The sequence below is a fragment of the Trachypithecus francoisi genome, unplaced genomic scaffold (genome assembly GCF_009764315.1).
Source record: "Trachypithecus francoisi isolate TF-2019V2 unplaced genomic scaffold, Tfra_2.0 Lachesis_group2, whole genome shotgun sequence".
Classification (NCBI taxonomy): Eukaryota; Metazoa; Chordata; class Mammalia; order Primates; family Cercopithecidae; genus Trachypithecus; species Trachypithecus francoisi.
Window position 1 is genome coordinate 101,574,785 of NW_022681465.1, and position 18,144 is coordinate 101,592,928.

At 42.9% G+C, this 18,144-nt stretch overlaps 1 protein-coding gene across 7 annotated transcripts in view; it reads left to right on the top strand.

Moving 5' to 3' along the window:
* The window catches only part of NAIP (NLR family apoptosis inhibitory protein), a 48,152-nt gene that overhangs the window by 15,782 nt on the left and 14,226 nt on the right, over nt 1-18,144 (top strand). For 6 of the 7 annotated variants that reach the window (XM_033179812.1, XM_033179813.1, XM_033179817.1 and 3 more), the window contains 5 exons: nt 647-746; nt 11,967-12,048; nt 13,342-13,399; nt 14,266-15,153; nt 15,498-16,721. In XM_033179812.1, the coding sequence (XP_033035703.1) occupies nt 647-746; nt 11,967-12,048; nt 13,342-13,399; nt 14,266-15,153; nt 15,498-16,721 (2,352 nt within the window). The remainder of the gene's footprint in view (nt 1-646; nt 747-11,966; nt 12,049-13,341; nt 13,400-14,265; nt 15,154-15,497; nt 16,722-18,144) is intronic. The other variant, XM_033179811.1, reaches the window with a different exon arrangement.

Consider the following 18,144-nt stretch of genomic DNA (forward strand, 5'->3'; position numbering starts at 1 on the left):
CAAAAACCTCTACCCTCATGGAGCTTATTTTTATTTTTATTTTTTGAGACGGAGTTTCACTCTTGTCACCCAGGCTGGAGTGCAATGGTGCTATCTTAGTTCACTGCAACCTCTGTCTCCTGGATTCAAGCGATTCTCCTGCCTCAGCCTCCTGAGTAGCTGGGATTACAGGCATGTGCCACCATGCCCAGCTACTTTTTGTATTTTTAGTAGAGACAGGGTTTCACCATGTTGGCCAGACTGGTCTCAGACTCCTGACCTCAGGTGATCCGCTGGCCTTGGCCTCCCAAAGTGCTGGGATTACGGGCATGAGTCACTGCGCCCAGTCCCCTCATGGAGCTTCAATGCCAGATTCTGGTTTCCAGTCTGTTGATCAAAGGAGAATGGAGCAGAGGGATGGTGCACATCAAAGTGCATGATGCGTAGGAGCATTCAATGACTACTTGCTGGTTACCCCATTGGTGGACAGAGTCTTATATAGAAAATTGCCTCACTGGTAACCAGCTTCTGACTGTCACAAAACCCAACTGGAGACTGACTAGGCTTTCACTATTACAGGTCTGGTGGTTATTGGACATTAACATGTGGGCATGTTAATGGACAGATGCCCACGCCAGTGGCACTGATCAAGTTTCCTTACTTTTAGGTATAAAGGACATCGTCCAGTGCTTTTCCTGTGGCAGGTGTTTAGAGAAGTGGCAGGAAGGTGATGACCCATTAGAGGATCACACCAGATGTTTTCCCAAGTGAGTAGAATGAATGTTAACCATCTGTGACTTTGGATGCACATCAACAGTTTGTTTGTTTTTTTTCCCCCCTCATTTCCTGCCTTATTTTATCTTTAGATTGAGTCTTTATCCACTCCTCTGATTCAGGCTATGAAGGATGAGTCTTCATGTCTTTCATCCCTTTGCTCCATGACCCCCTTCCTGTACTAGCCTTCGCCTCTTTATAGTTATGGCATAGTTTAGGTTAGATTCATATTTTCACATTACATGTTTACATTATCATGACTGTATAAATGCTATGCAGAGCTGAAGCTTGTGATAAATTTTTATTTTTTTTCCCTTCCCGTACCTCCTTTATTTTCTTTAGGAAGTAGTAACTGTCCTGTTAGTATGTTTGCTTTTTTTTTTTTTTTTTTCCTGAGGTAAAATTCACATAGTAACCATTTTATTTATTTATTTATTATTTTTCGTGACACGGTCTCTCTTTTGCCCAGGTTGGAGTGCAGTGGTGCGGTCATGGCTCACTGCAGCCTTGACCTCTCTGGCTCAAGCAGTCTTCCTCGCTCAGCCTCCCAAGTAGCTGGGAATATAGGCACGTGTCTCCACACCCAGCTAATTTTTTTTTTTTTTTTTTTTTTTAAGAGACAGGGTCTCCCTATGTTGCCCAGGTTGGTCTCAAACTTCTGGGTTCAAGCAATCCTCCCATCCTGGCTTCCCAAGGTGCTGGGATTATAGGCGTGAGCCACCATGCACCGCAATTAAACTATTTTAGAGTGTACAATTCTGTGGCATTTATTATGGTACATTCACAATGTTGTGCAACCACCCCTTCCATCTGGTTCCAAGAAGCTTTCATCGCCCCCAGAGAAAACTCTGTATCCATTAAGCAAGCCCTCCTTATCTCTCCACCCCACTCCATGCCCAGCCCCTGGGATACACCAACCTAATTGGTGTCTATTGATTTGTTTGTTCTGACTATTTCCTCTAAATGGAAACATACGGTTTGACCTTTTGCATTTGGATCTTTCACTTGGCATATTGTTTTGAGGTTTATCCATGTTGTAGCTTGCATAAGTACTTCCTTCCTTTTTTTTTTTTTTTTTTTGAGACGGAGTCTCGCTCTGTCGCCCGGGCTGGAGTGCAGTGGCCGGATCTCAGCTCACTGCAAGCTCCGCCTCCCGGGTTTACGCCATTCTCCTGCCTCAGCCTCCCGAGTAGCTGGGACTACAGGCGCCCGCCACCTCGCCCGGCTAGTTTTTTGTATTTTTTAGTAGAGACGGGGTTTCACCATGTTAGCCAGGATGGTCTCGATCTCCTGACCTTGTGATCCGCCCGTCTCGGCCTCCCAAAGTGCTGGGATTACAGGCTTGAGCCACCGCGCCCAGCCCCCTTTTTTTTTTTTTGAGACGGAGTCTCGCTCTGTCGCCCAGGCTGGAGTGCAGTTGCCGGATCTCGGCTCACTGCAAGCTCCGCCTCCCGGGTTTACACCATTCTCCTGCCTCAGCCTCCCGTGTATGGGACTACAGGCGCCCGCCACCTCGCCCAGTTACTTTTTTTTGGTATTTTTTAGTGGAGACGGGGTTTCACCGTGTTAGCCAGGATGGTCTCGATCTCCTGACCTCGTGATCCGCCCGTCTCAGCCTCCCAAAGTGCTGGGATTACAGGCTTGAGCCACCGCGCCCGGCCAGTACTTCCTTCCTTTTGTGACCAAGTAATATTCCATATGGATACACTACATTTTATTTATCCATTCATCTATTTGCAGATATTTGGGTTGTTTCTACCTTTTGGCTACCATGAGTAATACCGATAGGAACATTTGGGTACAGGTATCTGTTGGAGCATGTAACTATATTCAATTCTTTGGGTCATATACCTAACAATGAAATTGCTAGCTATATAGTAATTCTATGTTTTAACTTTTTTTTTTTTTTTCAGACAGAGTCTCACTCTGTCACCCAGGCTGGAGTGCAGTGCTGCGATCTCAGCTCACTGCAACCTCTGACTCCCCGGTTCAAGCGATTTTCCTGCCTCATCCTTCTGAGTAGCTGGGATTACAGGTGCCTGCCACCATGCCCAGCTAATTTTTTGTATTTTTATTAGAGATGGGGTTTCACCATGTTGGCCAGGCTGGTCTCAAACTCCAGACCTCAAGTGATCCACCCGCCTTGGCCTCTCAAAGTGCTGGAATTACAAGCGTGAGTCACCGTACCTGGCCTGTTTTAACTTTTTGAGGAACTGCTAAACTGTTTTCCACAGTGCTTGCACCATTTTAAATTCCCACCAACAATGAGGGTTCCAATTTCTCATCAACTTTTTCTGTTTTTAAAAAAATTATAGCCATCTGCTTAATTTTTATGTACATTGCTTATTTTTGTTTCTTGAGAGAAAATTCACATATTAATCATTTTATTTATTTATTTAAGTAAATAAAGACGAATACTAGCTCATCTTCAAATTATCCCAAATGTTTAAATCTCCTCTTAAGTCATCCAGACCTACCAGGTATCTCATCATTTTCATTTCCTGAAAGAGTCATCATCATATTTGTCTTTTTTTTAATTTCTTTGAGATGGAGTCTTGTCTGTCACCCAGGCTGGAGTACAGTGGCATGATCTCGGCTCACTGCAACCTCTGCCTCCCAGGTTCAGGCAATTCTCCCTGCCTCAGCATCCCGAGTAGCTGGGACTACAGGCATGTACCACTATGCCTGTCTAATTTTTGTATTTTTAATAGAGATGGGGTTTTGCCATGTTGGCCAGGCTAGTCTGGAACTCCTGACCTCAGGTGATCCACCCGCCTCAACCTCCCAAAGTGCTGGAATTACAGGCGTGAGCTGCCGTGCCCGGCCCATTTTCATCTTGAAGTAGTCATCCATAATTTTCACTTTCTTGAATGAGTTTCCCTGAAAGTCTTCTGGCCTGCTGGATTATGAACAACTTGTCCTATAATCATCCTGGGATCCAGGGATCTTTCTTCACAGGCATCCTGGAGATCATCTCCTCTGTTGTATCTCCCGGATCTAATGTCATCCTCTTCTTGGTTCACTGGCTCATTTTGGTGCAACACTTCATCAGAGTTCACTGTAAAAGACTGCGTAAGACATACACATTTTTAGTTGCACATAATGCATATATAGACATATAGATCTATCTATATATGTTTTTCCTGTATTCTCACACTTACTTGATAGTTTAGCTAGGTGTAGAATTATAGGTTGGAAATCATTTTAATTCTAAATTGTAGAGGCATTGCTACATTTCCACTAGCTCCTAATGTGCTGTTGAGAAGTTCCATGCCTTTCTTTTTTTTTTTTTTTTTTTGAGACGGAGTCTGGCTCTGTCGCCCAGGCTGGAGTGCGGTGGCCGGATCTCAGCTCACTGCAAGCTCCGCCTCCCAGGTTCACGCCATTCTCCTGCCTCCGCCTCCCAAGTAGCTGGGACTACAGGTGCCCGCCTCGTCGCCCGGCTAGTTTTTTGTATTCTTTAGTAGAGACGGGGTTTCACCGTATTAGCCAGGATGGTCTCGATCTCCTGACCTCGTGATCCGCCCGTCTCGGCCTCCCAAAGTGCTGGGATTACAGGGTTGAGCCACCGCGCCCGGCCTTCTGTGAATCTTTAAACTTAATTTTTTTACCCATCAAACTCTTTAGAAATGTTTAATTGCAAGAAGACATTTGTGTTTTCACTATGGAATTAGTAAGAGTTTTTTTTTTTTTAGAAATGAATATGAACACATACAGATTTTAAAATGAATGCTTCCTGCTCATTTGTATAGTGGTAAAAACAAAAATAAAATAAAATTAATACTTCCATCTAATTTTATTACCTTGAAGGTGTTTTGACAGCAGCAGTTAACCTCATTTTTCTTTCTTATTTGGGCTTAGTATGTAATAAATTATTGTGAACAATGGGGACATTCTACTTAATTCTTGGAATGAGAAGCTAGGATGCAGTCTAGTTTTATTTAGAACTTACTCTGGAATCTATCAACTCCCTTTTATACTATTATTATTGTCATTAGTTTTAGTGTTTTGTTGTTGTTGTTGTTTTTGAGATGGCTCTGTCACCCAGGCTGGAGTGCAGTGGTGTGATCTTGGCTCACTGCAACCTCCGCCTCCCAGGTTCAAGCGATTCTCCTGCCTCAGCCTCCCAAGTAGCTGAGATTACAGGTGCCTCCCACCACGCCTGGCTACTTTTTTGTACTTTTAGTAGAGACAGGGTTTCACCATGTTGGTCAGGCTGGTCTTGAACTCCTGACCGCAAGTGATCCTCCTGCCTCAGCCTCCCAAAGTGCTGGGATTACAGGTATGAGCCGCCACACCTGGCCTTTAGTGTTTTTTTTTTTTTTTTAAAGAGACTGGGTCTTGGCTCTGTCACCCAGGCTGGAGCAAGTGCAGGGGTGCAATCCTAGCTCACTGTAGCCTCAAATTCCTGGGCTCAAGCGATCCTCAGCCTCCCCAGTGGCTAGGACTACAAACATGTGTCACTATGCCTGGCTAATTTTTTTAAATTTTTTTTTTGTAGAGATAGAGTCTTGCTTTGTTTCCCAGGCTGGTCTCAAACTCCTGGCTCCAAATGATCCTTCTGCTTCAGCCTTCCAAAGTACTTGGATTACAGGCATGAGCCACAGCTCGCAGCCAACTCCTTTTTGGATTTTTACTCTTCCTTTGCCTCTTTTAAAAAAACTGCAAACCAGTATGTCTCCAAATGAGTGCCTAAAATTTTTATGTATGCTTTAAAGAATGGATAAAAAGCAACCCATGAACCTACTACTAAAGTCAAGAAATTGGACATTATCCATGCCTTAAAAGACCCCCATGGCCGGGTGCAGTGGCTCACGCCTGTAATCTCAGCACTTTGGGAGGCTGATGTGGGCAGATTGTCTGAGCTCAACAGTTCAAGACCAGCCTGGGCAACATGGTGAAACCCCATCTCTATTAAAAAATAGAAAAAATTAACTGGGCGTGGTGGCATGCGCCTTTAGTCCCAGCTATTAGGGAGGCTGAGGCAGGAGAATGGCTTGAACCTGGGAGGCAGAAGTTGCAGTGAGCCGAGATGGCGCCATTGTACTCCAGGCGACAGAGCAAGACTCCGTCTCAAAAAAAAAAAAAGAAAAACAAAAAACAACTCTGCATGCCAACCACCCCCTAATTCTGATTATATCCTTGTCCCTCCAATCCAGAGGTAAACATGATGCTCAATTTTGGGTTAATTATTCCCTTGCTTCTCTTTGTGGTTTTACCAGCTGCATATACATCCTTAAACATATTTAGCTTTGTCTATTCTTGAAGTTCAAATAAGAAGCATACTGCATGGTTCTTCTTATAATTGGCTTGTTTTACTCCATGCTGTTTTTGAGATTCATCCATATTTATATGTACTACACAGTTGTAGTTCCCTTGTTTTCATTGGTAAATAGTGTATTATGTTATAAATATATAATTTATTTTACTGTTGATTAACCTCATGTGTCGTTTTCAGAGTGTTGCAAATTCAAATAATGCCCTGTGAACATTCTTGTACATATTTCCCAGTGCTCATGTGTGTTTCTCTAGGATACATAACAAAGTAAAGAATTGCAGAGTCACAGAGTTTGCGGATGTTCAACTCCACTAGATAATGCAAAGTTTTTTCCAAAGTGGTTGCACTGATTTACATTCCCATTGGCCTAGATGCATTTCTATTGATTTGCTTCCTCACTAACTTGGTATTGCCCGAATTTTAATTTTTGTCAATGTAATTACTAATAATGTTAAACTTATTTTCTTCTTCTTCCTCCTCCTCCTCTTCTTCTTCCTCTTCCTCTTCTTCCCCTTCTTCTTCCTCCTCTTCTTCTTCCTCTTCTTGTTCTTCCTCTTCTTCTTCCTCTTCTTCTTCTTCTTCTTCCAGACAGAGTTTCACTCTGTCACCCAGGCTGGAGTGCAATGGCACCATCTTGGCTCACTGCAACCTCCACCTCCCTGCAACCTCTGTCTCCCAGGTTCAAGCGATTCTCCTGCCTCAGCCTCCCTGGTAGCTGGGATTACAGGCATGTGCCACCACGCCCGGCTAATTTTGTATTTTTAGTAGGGACGGGGTTTCTCTGTGTTGGTCAGGCTGGACTCGAACTCCCAACCTCAGATGATCCATCTGAAGTGCTGGGATTACAAGCGTGAGCCACTGCGCCCGGCCATTGAGCTTATTTTCATATTTTCCTGCAAAATAGTCTTGTTCTTTCTCTTCAAGAGTGTGTCTTAGCAATTTTTTTGCCTTTTGGTCTTTCATATTCCAGAGAATATATTAAATATCCCAAGCAGGCATGGTGGTTCACACCTATAATCCCAGAACTTTGGGAGGCTGAGGTAGGAGGAGTGCACAAGGCTAGGAGTTTGAGACTAGCCTTTGCAACACAGCTAGACTCCATTTCTTTTTTTCTTTTGAGATGGAGTCTCACTATGTCGCCCAGGCTGGAGTGCAGTGGCGCAATCTCGGCTCACTACAAGCTCTGCCTCCCGGGTTCACGCCATTCTCCTGCCTCAGCCTCCCGAGTAGCTGGGACTATAGGCGCCCGCCACCACGCCCGGCTAATTTTTTGTATTTTTAGTAGAGATGGGGTTTCACCGTGTTAGCCAGGATGGTCTCGATCTCCTGATCTCCTGATCCACCCGCCTCGGCCTCCCAAAGTGTTGGGATTACAGGCGTGAGCCACCGCGCCCGGCCTAGACTCCGTTTCTATAAAAAACATTTTAAAACAGGGTGTGGTAGCATGCATCTGTAGTCCCAGCTACCTGGGAGGCAGAGGCAGGAGAATCACTTGAGCTCAGGAGTACAGGTTGCAATGAGGTATGATTGTGCCACTGGACTCCAGCCTGGGTGACAGAGTGAAACTTTTAAATATCCCTCTTTATCCCTGATAGTATTTTTTAGGCCTTTATTAGTTTTTTTCATGTTACATCTTTTAGATCATTTTATTTTTAATCTATCTGTGACTACATTTAAAGTGAATTCTTGTTTTTTCCTTTTCCTTTCTGTGGGTAACGGGGTCTCACTATGTTGCCTAGGCAGATCTCAAACTCCTGGGCTCAAGCTGTCCTCCCACCTCTGCCACCCTAAGTGTTGAGATTACAGGCATGAGCCACTGCACCCAGCCTTAAAGTGAATTCTTATAGGCAACAACACAGGTGGGGTCTTTTATTTTATTTTTTATTTTTTTATGAGACAGATTCTTGCTCTGTTGCCTGCATTGGGTACACTGGTGCAGTCTTGACTCACTGCAGCCTGGACTTCCCAGGCTCAAGCAATCCTCCCACCTCAGGCTTCTGAGTAGCTGGGACTATGGGCACATGCCAGCACACCTGGCTAAGGTGGTTAATTTTTTGTAGAGACAAGGTCTCACTATGTTGCCCAGTCTGATCTCGAACACCTAGCCACAAGCAATTCTCCTGCCTTGTCTTCCCAGAGTGCTGGGATTACATGTGTGAACCACCGAACCCAGCAGGTCTTGCTTTTTTTTTTGAGATGGAGGTGTGAGCCACCACATCCAGCCAGGTCTTGCTTTTTTAAGAGTCTGACAATAACTGCTTTCTAATTGGAATGTTTAGAATGTTTAAATTTAATGCAATTATGAATATGGTTGGATTTAAACCATTTTACCGTTTGCTTTCTATTTATTTCATCACTCCTTTGTTTTTCTTTTCCTGACTTCCTAGGGTTTAGGGTTTTTTTTTTTTTTTCTACTCCCTCCTTGAGTACTTTTTTAGTAGTCCATTTTATTTCTGTCAGCTTATTAGCTATTCATCCTTATTTTACCTTTTTACTACTTGCTGTAGAGTTTACCATAGGCCTATTTAACATATCGCAGTCATCTTCAAAAAATATTATAACAGCCAGGCACAGTGGCTTATGCCTGTAATCCTGGTAATTTGGGAGGCTGAGGCAGGCAGATCACTTGAGGTCAGGAGTTCCAGAGCAACCTGGGCAACATGGTGAAACCCCGTCTGTACTAAAAATACAAAAGTATTGGCTGGGTGTGGTGGCGCACACCTGTAATCCCCAGCTACTTGGGAGACTGAGGCACGAGAATTGCTTGAACCCAGGAAGCAGAGGCTGCAGCAAGCTAAGATCGTGCCACTGCACTCCAGCCTGGGTGACACAGTGAGACTCTGTGTCAAAAAAATATATAACTTTGACATAAAATGTATGAACCATACAATAGTATATTTTCATTTCTCCCCCTCATCCTCTGTGCCATTGTCATACATTTCATTTCCATGCACTTTAATAAATCTTACAATATAATGTTATATCTTTGCTTTAAACAATGTAAGTACATTTTTACAACGGGAAATGTCTTTCATATTTACCCTGTTAGTTATCATTCCTGTACTATTCATTCCTTTGAGTAGAACCAAATTTCCATCTGCTATCATTTTCCTTTTAACTGATGTGCTTCCTTTCACTTTTTTATTTTTTTCAAATGGAGTCTTGTTCTGTCTCCCAGGCTGGAGTGCAGTGCTGCAATCTTGGCTCACTGCAACCTCTGCCTCCCGGGTTCAAGTGATTTTCCTGCCTTAGCCTCCTGAGTAGCTGAGATTACAGGTGCCCACCACCCTAATTGTTGTATTTTTAGTAGAGATAGAGTTTCACCATGTTGGCCAGGCTGGTCTTGAACTCCTGACCTCATGATCTGCCTGCCTCAGCCTCCCAAAGTGCTGGGATTACAGGGGAGAGCCACCGTGCCCGGTCCCTTTCACATTTTTTGTAGTGCAGTTTTGCTGGCAACTAACTTTATTTGGCATTTGTTTGTATGAATAAGTTCATATTTTACCTTCCTTAATGGTTATTTTCCTTGATGGGCCTATTAAAATACTTTTTTTTTCTTTCGTAAGCCACTTCACCCCTCCCCTATGGGTCTGCTTTTATTTGCCTCTACGTGGCTGACTTTGGACAGAAACATTAAAAGTTCTACTTGTTGTTTTCCTGAAGCTATGCTTCTATTTCTGTATTCATCGCCAAGCCACTTGAAGGCAATACAAATGAAGTATCTGGGCCAGATGCAGTGGCTCACGCCTGTAATCCCAGCACTTTGGGAAACTGAGGTGGGAGGATACCTTGAGCCCAGGAGTTCCAGGCCACCCTAAGCAACATAGTTAGACCCTGTCTCTACAAAAAAAAGAATTAGCTTGGCATGGTGGCACGTGCCTGTAGTCCCAGTTACTTTGGAGGCTGAGGTGGGAGGATCACTTGAGCCTGGGAGTTGCAGGCTACATTGATCGTGCCACTAGCCTCAAGCCTGGGCAACAGAGTGAGAGCTTGTCTCAAAAAAAAGAAAAAAAGTGTCCCTTTGCTTTACTCCTGCTCTCCTGTGATTCTGCAGCATGGAATGGGCCACTGACTTACTCACATGTATAGTTCTCATCTGTCCATTTTAATAATTGCAACTAGAGATCTTTTTAAACTTTCTCTCTTGTTCTTCAAGCATACATCAAACCTGAGTTTAGAGGGTATTTGCATCCTAGTTTCACGAGATTGGCAAGTAGTTTTTAGAGAGTATGTTTGTGGCCATTCTTTTGTTTTGATACTGATGGAGAGTTTCTTTTTTAATTTTTTGTTTGTTTAAGACAGGGTCTTACTCTGTCACCCAGACTGGAGTGCAGTGATGCAGTCACAGCTCACTGTAGCCTCAGCCTCCTGGCCTCAAGCGATCTTCTTTCCTCAGCCCCCCAAGTAGCTGGGACTATACATGCATGCCACCCCGCTAGCTAATTTTTAGAGGAGATCTATGTTGCACAGGTTGGTCTGGTCTTGAACTTCTGGCCTCAAGCAATCCTCCTACTTCGGCTTCCCCAAGTGCTGGGATTACAGGCATGAGCCATTGCACCTGGCAATGGAGTGGTTTGTGGTTGGTTGGTTTTTTTCTGTTTGTTTGTTTGTTTTTGAGACAGAGTTTCGCTCCTGTTGCCCAGACTGGAGTGCAATGGCGCAATCTTGGCTTACTTCAACTTCTGCCTCCTGGGTTCAAGCAATTCTCCTGCCTCAGCTTCCCAAATTGCTGGGATTATAAGCATCCACTACCATGCCTGGCTAATTTTTGTATTTTTAGTAGAGATGAGATTTCACCATGTTGGTCAGGCTGGTCTCAAACTCCTGACTTCAAGTGATCCACCCGCCTCAGCCTCCCATAGTGCTGGGATTACAGGCGTGAGCCACTATGCCCGGCCTTATTTTTTTGTTTTGTTTTGTTTTGAGACAGAGTCTAACTCCATCACCCAGACTGGAGTGCAGTGGCACAATCTCGGCTCACTGTAACCTCCGCCTCCCGGGTTCAAGCCTGTAGTCCTAGCTACTCGGGAGGTTGGGGCACAAGAATCGCTTGAACTGGTTAATTTTTGAATTTTCTTTTTAATAGAGACAGGGTTTTGCCATGTTGGCCAGGCTGGTCTCAAACTTCTGGCATCAAGTGATCTGCCCGCCTTTTTCTCCCAAAGTGCTGGGATTATAGGCATGAACCACCTTACTCACAGAGTTTTTTTTTTTTTTTTTTTTTATAAATTTTTATTTGAAATTATTTAGATTTACAGAAAAAGTGCAAAGTAATACAAAGAGTTCCTATATATTGCCATACCCAATTTACCCTAATGCTACCATCTTACACTAGCATGATATATTTGTCAAAATCATCAATGTACCATTCATATACTGTACATTACTATTTACTAAAATCCAGATTTTATTTGGATTTCACCAGTTTTTCCACTAATGTGGTTTTTTTGTTCCAGAATTCATAGTTTTTTTTTTTTTTCTATTTTTGATTCTTTAAGTTCGTTTTTGTTGGTTGCATGGAAGAGTGTTAAATATGCACTCATTCCACCAAATTCCCTTGATATCTTTACCATTACTTTATAAACCATTTATGTTTCTCTTGCAGAGTGCCACAACCTAAATGCCTTACCTGATGACACTGACAGAGAGAATCACTGGAAATAATAGTTTTATACTTAATTCTTGTCACTAAAACTCTAATAGTGTTTTTAAAAACCTAATACAAGGCCAGACGTGGTGGCTCACACCTATAATCCCAGCACTTTGGGATGCCTAAGAAGGAGGATTGCTCAAGGCCAGAAGTTGGAAACCAGAACAGCCTGGGCAACATAGTGAGACCCTGTCTCTGACAAAACAAAACAAAACAACAAAAAAACCTAATGCAAATACTTAAATGCATACAACTATTTTTATAACTTTTAACTTTTACACATAGTTGTCCATTTCTCCAAAATATGAAGTCCTCTGTGGAAGTGATTCCAGACCTTCAGAGCCCTGGTGAAGTTTGTGAATTACCGGTAATGATCACCCCCATCTTGTCTGTTTTAGTAGCACATGATCATGTTTTTGAAAACTGTTTTGAACAGGAATGTCTCATCATAAATAAGTTAATAAATTCTACAAAAATCTACTAAACACCTATTATGTTCTAGGTACAGACTGGGGAAATCACAATAAACCAGTCAGGCACAATACCTAGCTTCGTGAAATGTATAGTCAGTCTCTTCTACTTTAAGGCCTAGACTCTCTTAGACTTTGTTGATTAGCATCCAGACTAAATGAATCATCTCTGGATCTTCATTTGGAGGGCAATAAGGCTGGATTTGCTACTTGGCCTTTTTAGGGGTTCAGAAGATGTTACTTTAACAAAAGCAAGTGCCCAAGAAAATCATAAACCCAGGTAATAGGCTGACCACTTTAAGCTGAGAAATCCTACATAGTTCTCTGGAATATAAGCCACTACTAATGTAATGCACACACATACCACCTTATTTTGAGGCTGTGTGTTAGGTATGTCATGTTTGTCATTCCCCCACCCCACACACACAAACTAACTTGCTATTCACTTGATTCATTTTTTTATGTGAATTGAAAAATGGCACTAAAGAAAAAAGTTTAGGGATATAGAAATAGCTTTTTTTTTTTTTTTTGAGACGGAGTCTCACTGTGTTGCCCAGGCTGGAGTGCAGTGGCCAGATCTCAGCTCACTGCAAGCTCCACCTCCCGGGTTTACGCCATTCTCCTGCCTCAGCCTCCCGAGTAGCTGGGACTACAGGCGCCCGCACCTCGCCCGGCTAGTTTTTTGTATTTTTTAGTAGAGACGGAGTTTCACTGTGTTAGCCAGGATGGTCTCAATCTCCTGACCTCATGATCCGCCCATCTCGGCCTCCCAAAGTGCTGGGATTACAGGCTTGAGCCACCGCGCCCAGCCAGAAATAGCTTATTTTTTAAGGAAGAAACATAACCTTTCTAAATCCTAGATGTGTAATATTGAAAATGTAGTTAACCAAGGACAGAGGCTGCACCTAATGACTTTTGAGGATCCTTCTTGCTCTAGACACTATGATTCTCATTACTTGAATAGTATTCATCTATGGATTGTATCATATATGAACCACTGAGGAATACACACTCTTGCAGATGTTTGCAGATTATTAATTGCTTTATATTTGGAACACCCTTCCCTTCAATCAGCATAAATATTTGAGGGTGGGCTGTGTTTAGAAGATGTTTAGTCCCCAATGATTATAACATGATGCACCACCCTCCTATATAAATTTTGACTTAAGAAAGGATTTTATTTTCCAAAGGAAACCACAAGTGAAAGCCATCTTGAAGATTCAATAGCAGTTGATCCTATAGTGCCAGGTAAGAACTTTGAAGTAGCATGTAGGATTATATGTATGTGTAAATATATTTGTATACAGGGCAGTTGCAAAAAAAGAGTATTTATAATTGTCCAAAGAGCTTCCAAAGAGGAACAGCATTGCAACAGTGTCATGTATGAGCAAAAGTCAAGTTTCTTGTGGCTTCTCCAGAGTACAGGCAGGACCAAACTGATAGTAGGCAACGTGTCTCAGGTACAAGCAAACCAGTCCTTAGAAGCACCAATCAGCAAGCTTCTTTCCTGAGATTTTTATTTTTATTTTTATTTATTTTATTTTATTTTATTTGAGACAGGGTCTTACTTTGTCACCCAGGCTGGAATGCAATGGCAAGATCACGGCTCACTGCAGCCTCAACCTCCCAGGCTCAAGTGATCCTCCCATCTCACCCTCCCCAGTAGCTGGGACCACAAGCATGTGCCACCACACCTGGCTAATTTTTGTATTTTTTGTAGAGACAGGGTTTTGCCATGTTGGCCAGGCTGGTCTTGAACTCCTAGGCTCAAGCAATTTGCCTGCATCGGCCTCCCAAAGTGCTGGGATTACAGGCATGAGTCACTTTGCCTGGCCTCTTTCCTGAGATGTTTTAAATGGGAAACTATTATATTAAGCACACATTATGTCTAGGTCCCTGTTTCAAGTGGGGCACTTTGGACACGGGCTTCCCACATTCTGATTTTGTGCCAAAACCTATGAGATGATCGCAATGTGGGAATCATGGATGGCTGTGGAAAGTCCTAACACATTTGTAGTAGACAGGCAGAATCATGGAGTGAAAAGGGCATGGTGTTGAGACTGAGGGAGATGTGACCATGTATCCCCATTGTTTCCCCTTTCTTTTCTCTACAGAAGTGGCACAGGGTGAAGCCCAGTGGTTTCAAGAGGCGAAGAATCTGAATGAGCAGCTGAGAGCAGCTTATACCAGCGCCAGTTTCCGCCACATGTCTTTGCTTGATATCTCTTCCGATCTGACCACGGACCACTTGCTGGGCTGTGATCTGTCCATTGCTTCAAAACACATCAGCAAACCTGTGCAGGAGCCCCTGGTGCTGCCTGAGGTTTTTGCCAGCTTGAACTCTGTCATGTGTGTGGAGGGTGAAGCTGGAAGTGGAAAGACGGTTCTCCTGAAGAAAATAGCTTTTCTGTGGGCGTCTGGATGCTGTCCCCTGTTAAACAGGTTCCAGCTGGTTTTCTACCTCTCCCTTAGTTCCACCAGACCAGATCAGGGGCTGGTCAATATCATCTGTGACCAACTCCTAGAGAAAGAAGTATCTGTTACTGAAATGTGCATGAGAAACATCCTCCAGCAGTTAAAGAATCAGGTCTTATTCCTTTTAGATGACTACAAAGAAATATGTTCAGTCCCTCAAGTCATAGGAAAACTGATTCAAAAAAACCACTTGTCACGGACCTGCCTATTGATTGCTGTCCGTACAGACAGGGCCAGGGACATCCGCCGATACCTAGAGACGATTCTAGAGATCAAAGCATTTCCCTTTTATAATACTATCTTTATATTACGGAAACTTTTTTCACATAATATGACTCGTCTGCAAAAGTTTATGATTTACTTTAGAAAGAATGAAAGTTTGCAGAAGATTCAGAAAACTCCTCTCTTTGTGGCGGCGGTCTGTGCTCATTGGTTTCAGTATCCTTTTGACCCATCCTTTTATGATGTGGCTGTTTTCAAATCCTATATGGAACGCCTTTTCTTAAGGAACAAAGTGACAGCTGAACTTCTCTTTTTTTTTTTTTTTTTTTTTTTTTTTTTTTTTTTTTTTTTTTGAGACGGAGTCTCGCTCTGTCGCCCAGGCTGGAGTGCAGTGGCCGGATCTCAGCTCACTGCAAGCTCCGCCTCCCGGATTTATGCCATTCTCTCGCCTCAGCCTCCCGAGTAGCTGGGACTACAGGCGCCCGCCACATCGCCCGGCTAATTTTTTGTATTTTTTTTTAGTAGAGACGGGGTTTCACCGTGTTAGCCAGGATGGTCTCGATCTCCTGACCTCGTGATCCACCCGTCTCGGCCTCCCAAAGTGCTGGGATTACAGGCTTGAGCCACCGCGCCCGGCCGACAGCTGAATTTCTCAAAGCAACTGTATCCTCCTGTGGTGAGCTGGCCTTGAAAGGGTTTTTTTCATGTTGCTTTGAGTTTAATGATGATGATCTCACAGAAGCAGGGGTTGATAAAGATGAAGATCTAACCATGTGCTTGATGAGCAAATTTACAGCCCAGAGACTAAGACCATCCTACCAGTTTTTAAGTCCTGCCTTCCAAGAATTTCTTGCGGGGATGAGGCTGATAGAACTCCTGGATTCAGATAGGCAGGAACATCAAGATTTGGGACTGTATTATTTGAAACAAATCAACTCACCCATGATGACTGTAAGCGCCTACAACAATTTTTTGAACTATGTCTCCAGCCTCCCTTCAACAAAAGCAGGCCCCAAAATTGTGTCTCATTTGCTCCATTTAGTGGATAACAAAGAGTCATTGGAGAATATATCTGAAAATGATGACTACTTAAAGCACCAGCCAGAAATTTCACTGAAGATGCAGTTAATTAGGGGATTGTGGCAAATTTGCCCACAAGCTTACTTTTCAATGGTTTCAGAACATTTACTGGTTCTTGCCCTGAATATTGCTTATCAAAGCAACACTGTTGCTGCGTGTTCTCCATTTGTTTTGCAATTCCTTCAAGGGAGAACGCTGACTTTGAAAGTACTTAACTTACAGTACTTTTTCGACCACCCAGAAAGCTTGTCATTGCTGAGGAGCATCCACGTCTCGATAAAAGGCAATAAGACATCACCCAGATTCGATTTTTCAGTCCTGGAAGCATGTTTGGACAAATCACAGGCACCAACTATAGATCAGGACTATGCTTCTGCCTTTGAACCTATGAATGAATGGGAGCAAAATTTAGCTGAAAAAGAGGATAACGTAAAGAGCTATATGGCTATCCAGCGCAGGGCACCACCAGACCTTAGTACTGGCTATTGGAAACTTTCTCCAAAGCAGTACAAGATTCCCTGTCTGGAAGTCCATGTGAATGGTATTGATGCTGTAGACCAGGAGATGCTCGAGATCCTAATGACAGTTTTCTCAGCTTCACAGCGCATCGAACTCCATTTAAACCACAGCGGAGGCTTTATTGAAAGCATCCGCCCAGCTCTTGAGCTGTCTAAGGCCTCTGTCACCAAGTGCTCCATAAGCAAATTGGAACTCAGCGCAGCCGAAGAGGAACTGCTTCTCACCCTGCCTTCCCTGGAATCTCTTGAACTCTCAGGGACAATCCAGTCACAAGGTATACCTGTGTATATTTTGGATGACTATTCTGATGTGTCATTTCTTTTTCTTACTTTAAGTGGTTGAAAACTTCTGAGGCCATGAAAGCATGAATGCTCATTGACAGAATAGATATAAAATAAACCTTCACTAATGTTTTTTTGACAGTAGCATGAATTAGTGAAAAGTCCCTGAAAAATAGAATGGTTTTCAAATAACTTAAATAAAATGAATAAAATATTTACATTAAATTATTGAAGGGGCCGGGCACCGTGGCTCATGCCTGTAATCCCAGCACTTTGGGAGGCCAAGCCAGATGGATCACAAGTTAGGAGATCGAGACCACCCTGGATAACACAGTGAAACCCCGTCTCTACTAAAAATACAAAAAAATTAGCCGGGTGAGGTGGCGGGCACCTGTAGTCCAAGCTACTTGGGAGGCTGAGATAGGAGAATGGTGTGAACCCGGGAGGCGAAGCTTGCAGTCAGCCGAGATTGTGTCACTGCATTCCAGCCTGGGCGACAGAGCAAGACTCTGTCTCAAAAATAAATAAATAAATAAATAAATAAATAAATAATTGAAGGCTCTTAATAAAGACATGAATTATTTGTTATTACTAAAAGAATTAGCTATATGTAAGATGATGCTTAGAAATTACCTTCACCCTAGCTGCCTAAAGGAAGAAAGACCTGTAGTCCCTGGGAAATAAATAAATTAATGGGAAATATCATCTTCACCTATTTGTGTCTTAACTCTTCTAAGCACTATTTGATAGTTTTCAGTGTAGACTTTACCCATCTTTCATTAAATTTATTCCTAGATACTCATATCTTTTGAATGTATTGTAAATGTCATTAAAAATATTTTTTCATTTTCTAATTGTTGCTAGTATTGCTTTGGTCTTAAGCAGTTTGACTGTTACATGCCTAGGTGTGCTTTGCTTTTTATATATCTTGCTTGAGGTACACTGAACTTTCTTGGGATGTGTGGGTTGACATTTACCAAATTTAGAAAATTTTTCATCTTTTTTCAAGTACTTTTTTCTTATGGTAAAATACATGTAACAAAACTTACATTTTAATCATTTTAAGTGTACAACTCGGTGGCATTAAGTGCATTCACTATGTTGTACAACCATCACCACTATCCATCTCCAGAACCTTTTCATCATCCCAGACTCTACCCATTAAACAATAAATCTCTGGGCCGGGTGCGGTGGCTCACGCCTGTAATCCCAGCACTTTGGGAGGTTGAGGAGGGTGGATCGCCTGAGCTCAGGAGTTAGATACCACGTCTCTACTAAAATACAAAAAATTAGCTTGGCGTGGTGGCATGTACCTGTAGTTCCAGATACTTGGGAGGCTGAGGCATGAGAATCACTTAAGCCTGGGAGGCGGAGGTTGCAGTGAGCCCAGATCATGCCACTGCACTCCTGCTTGGG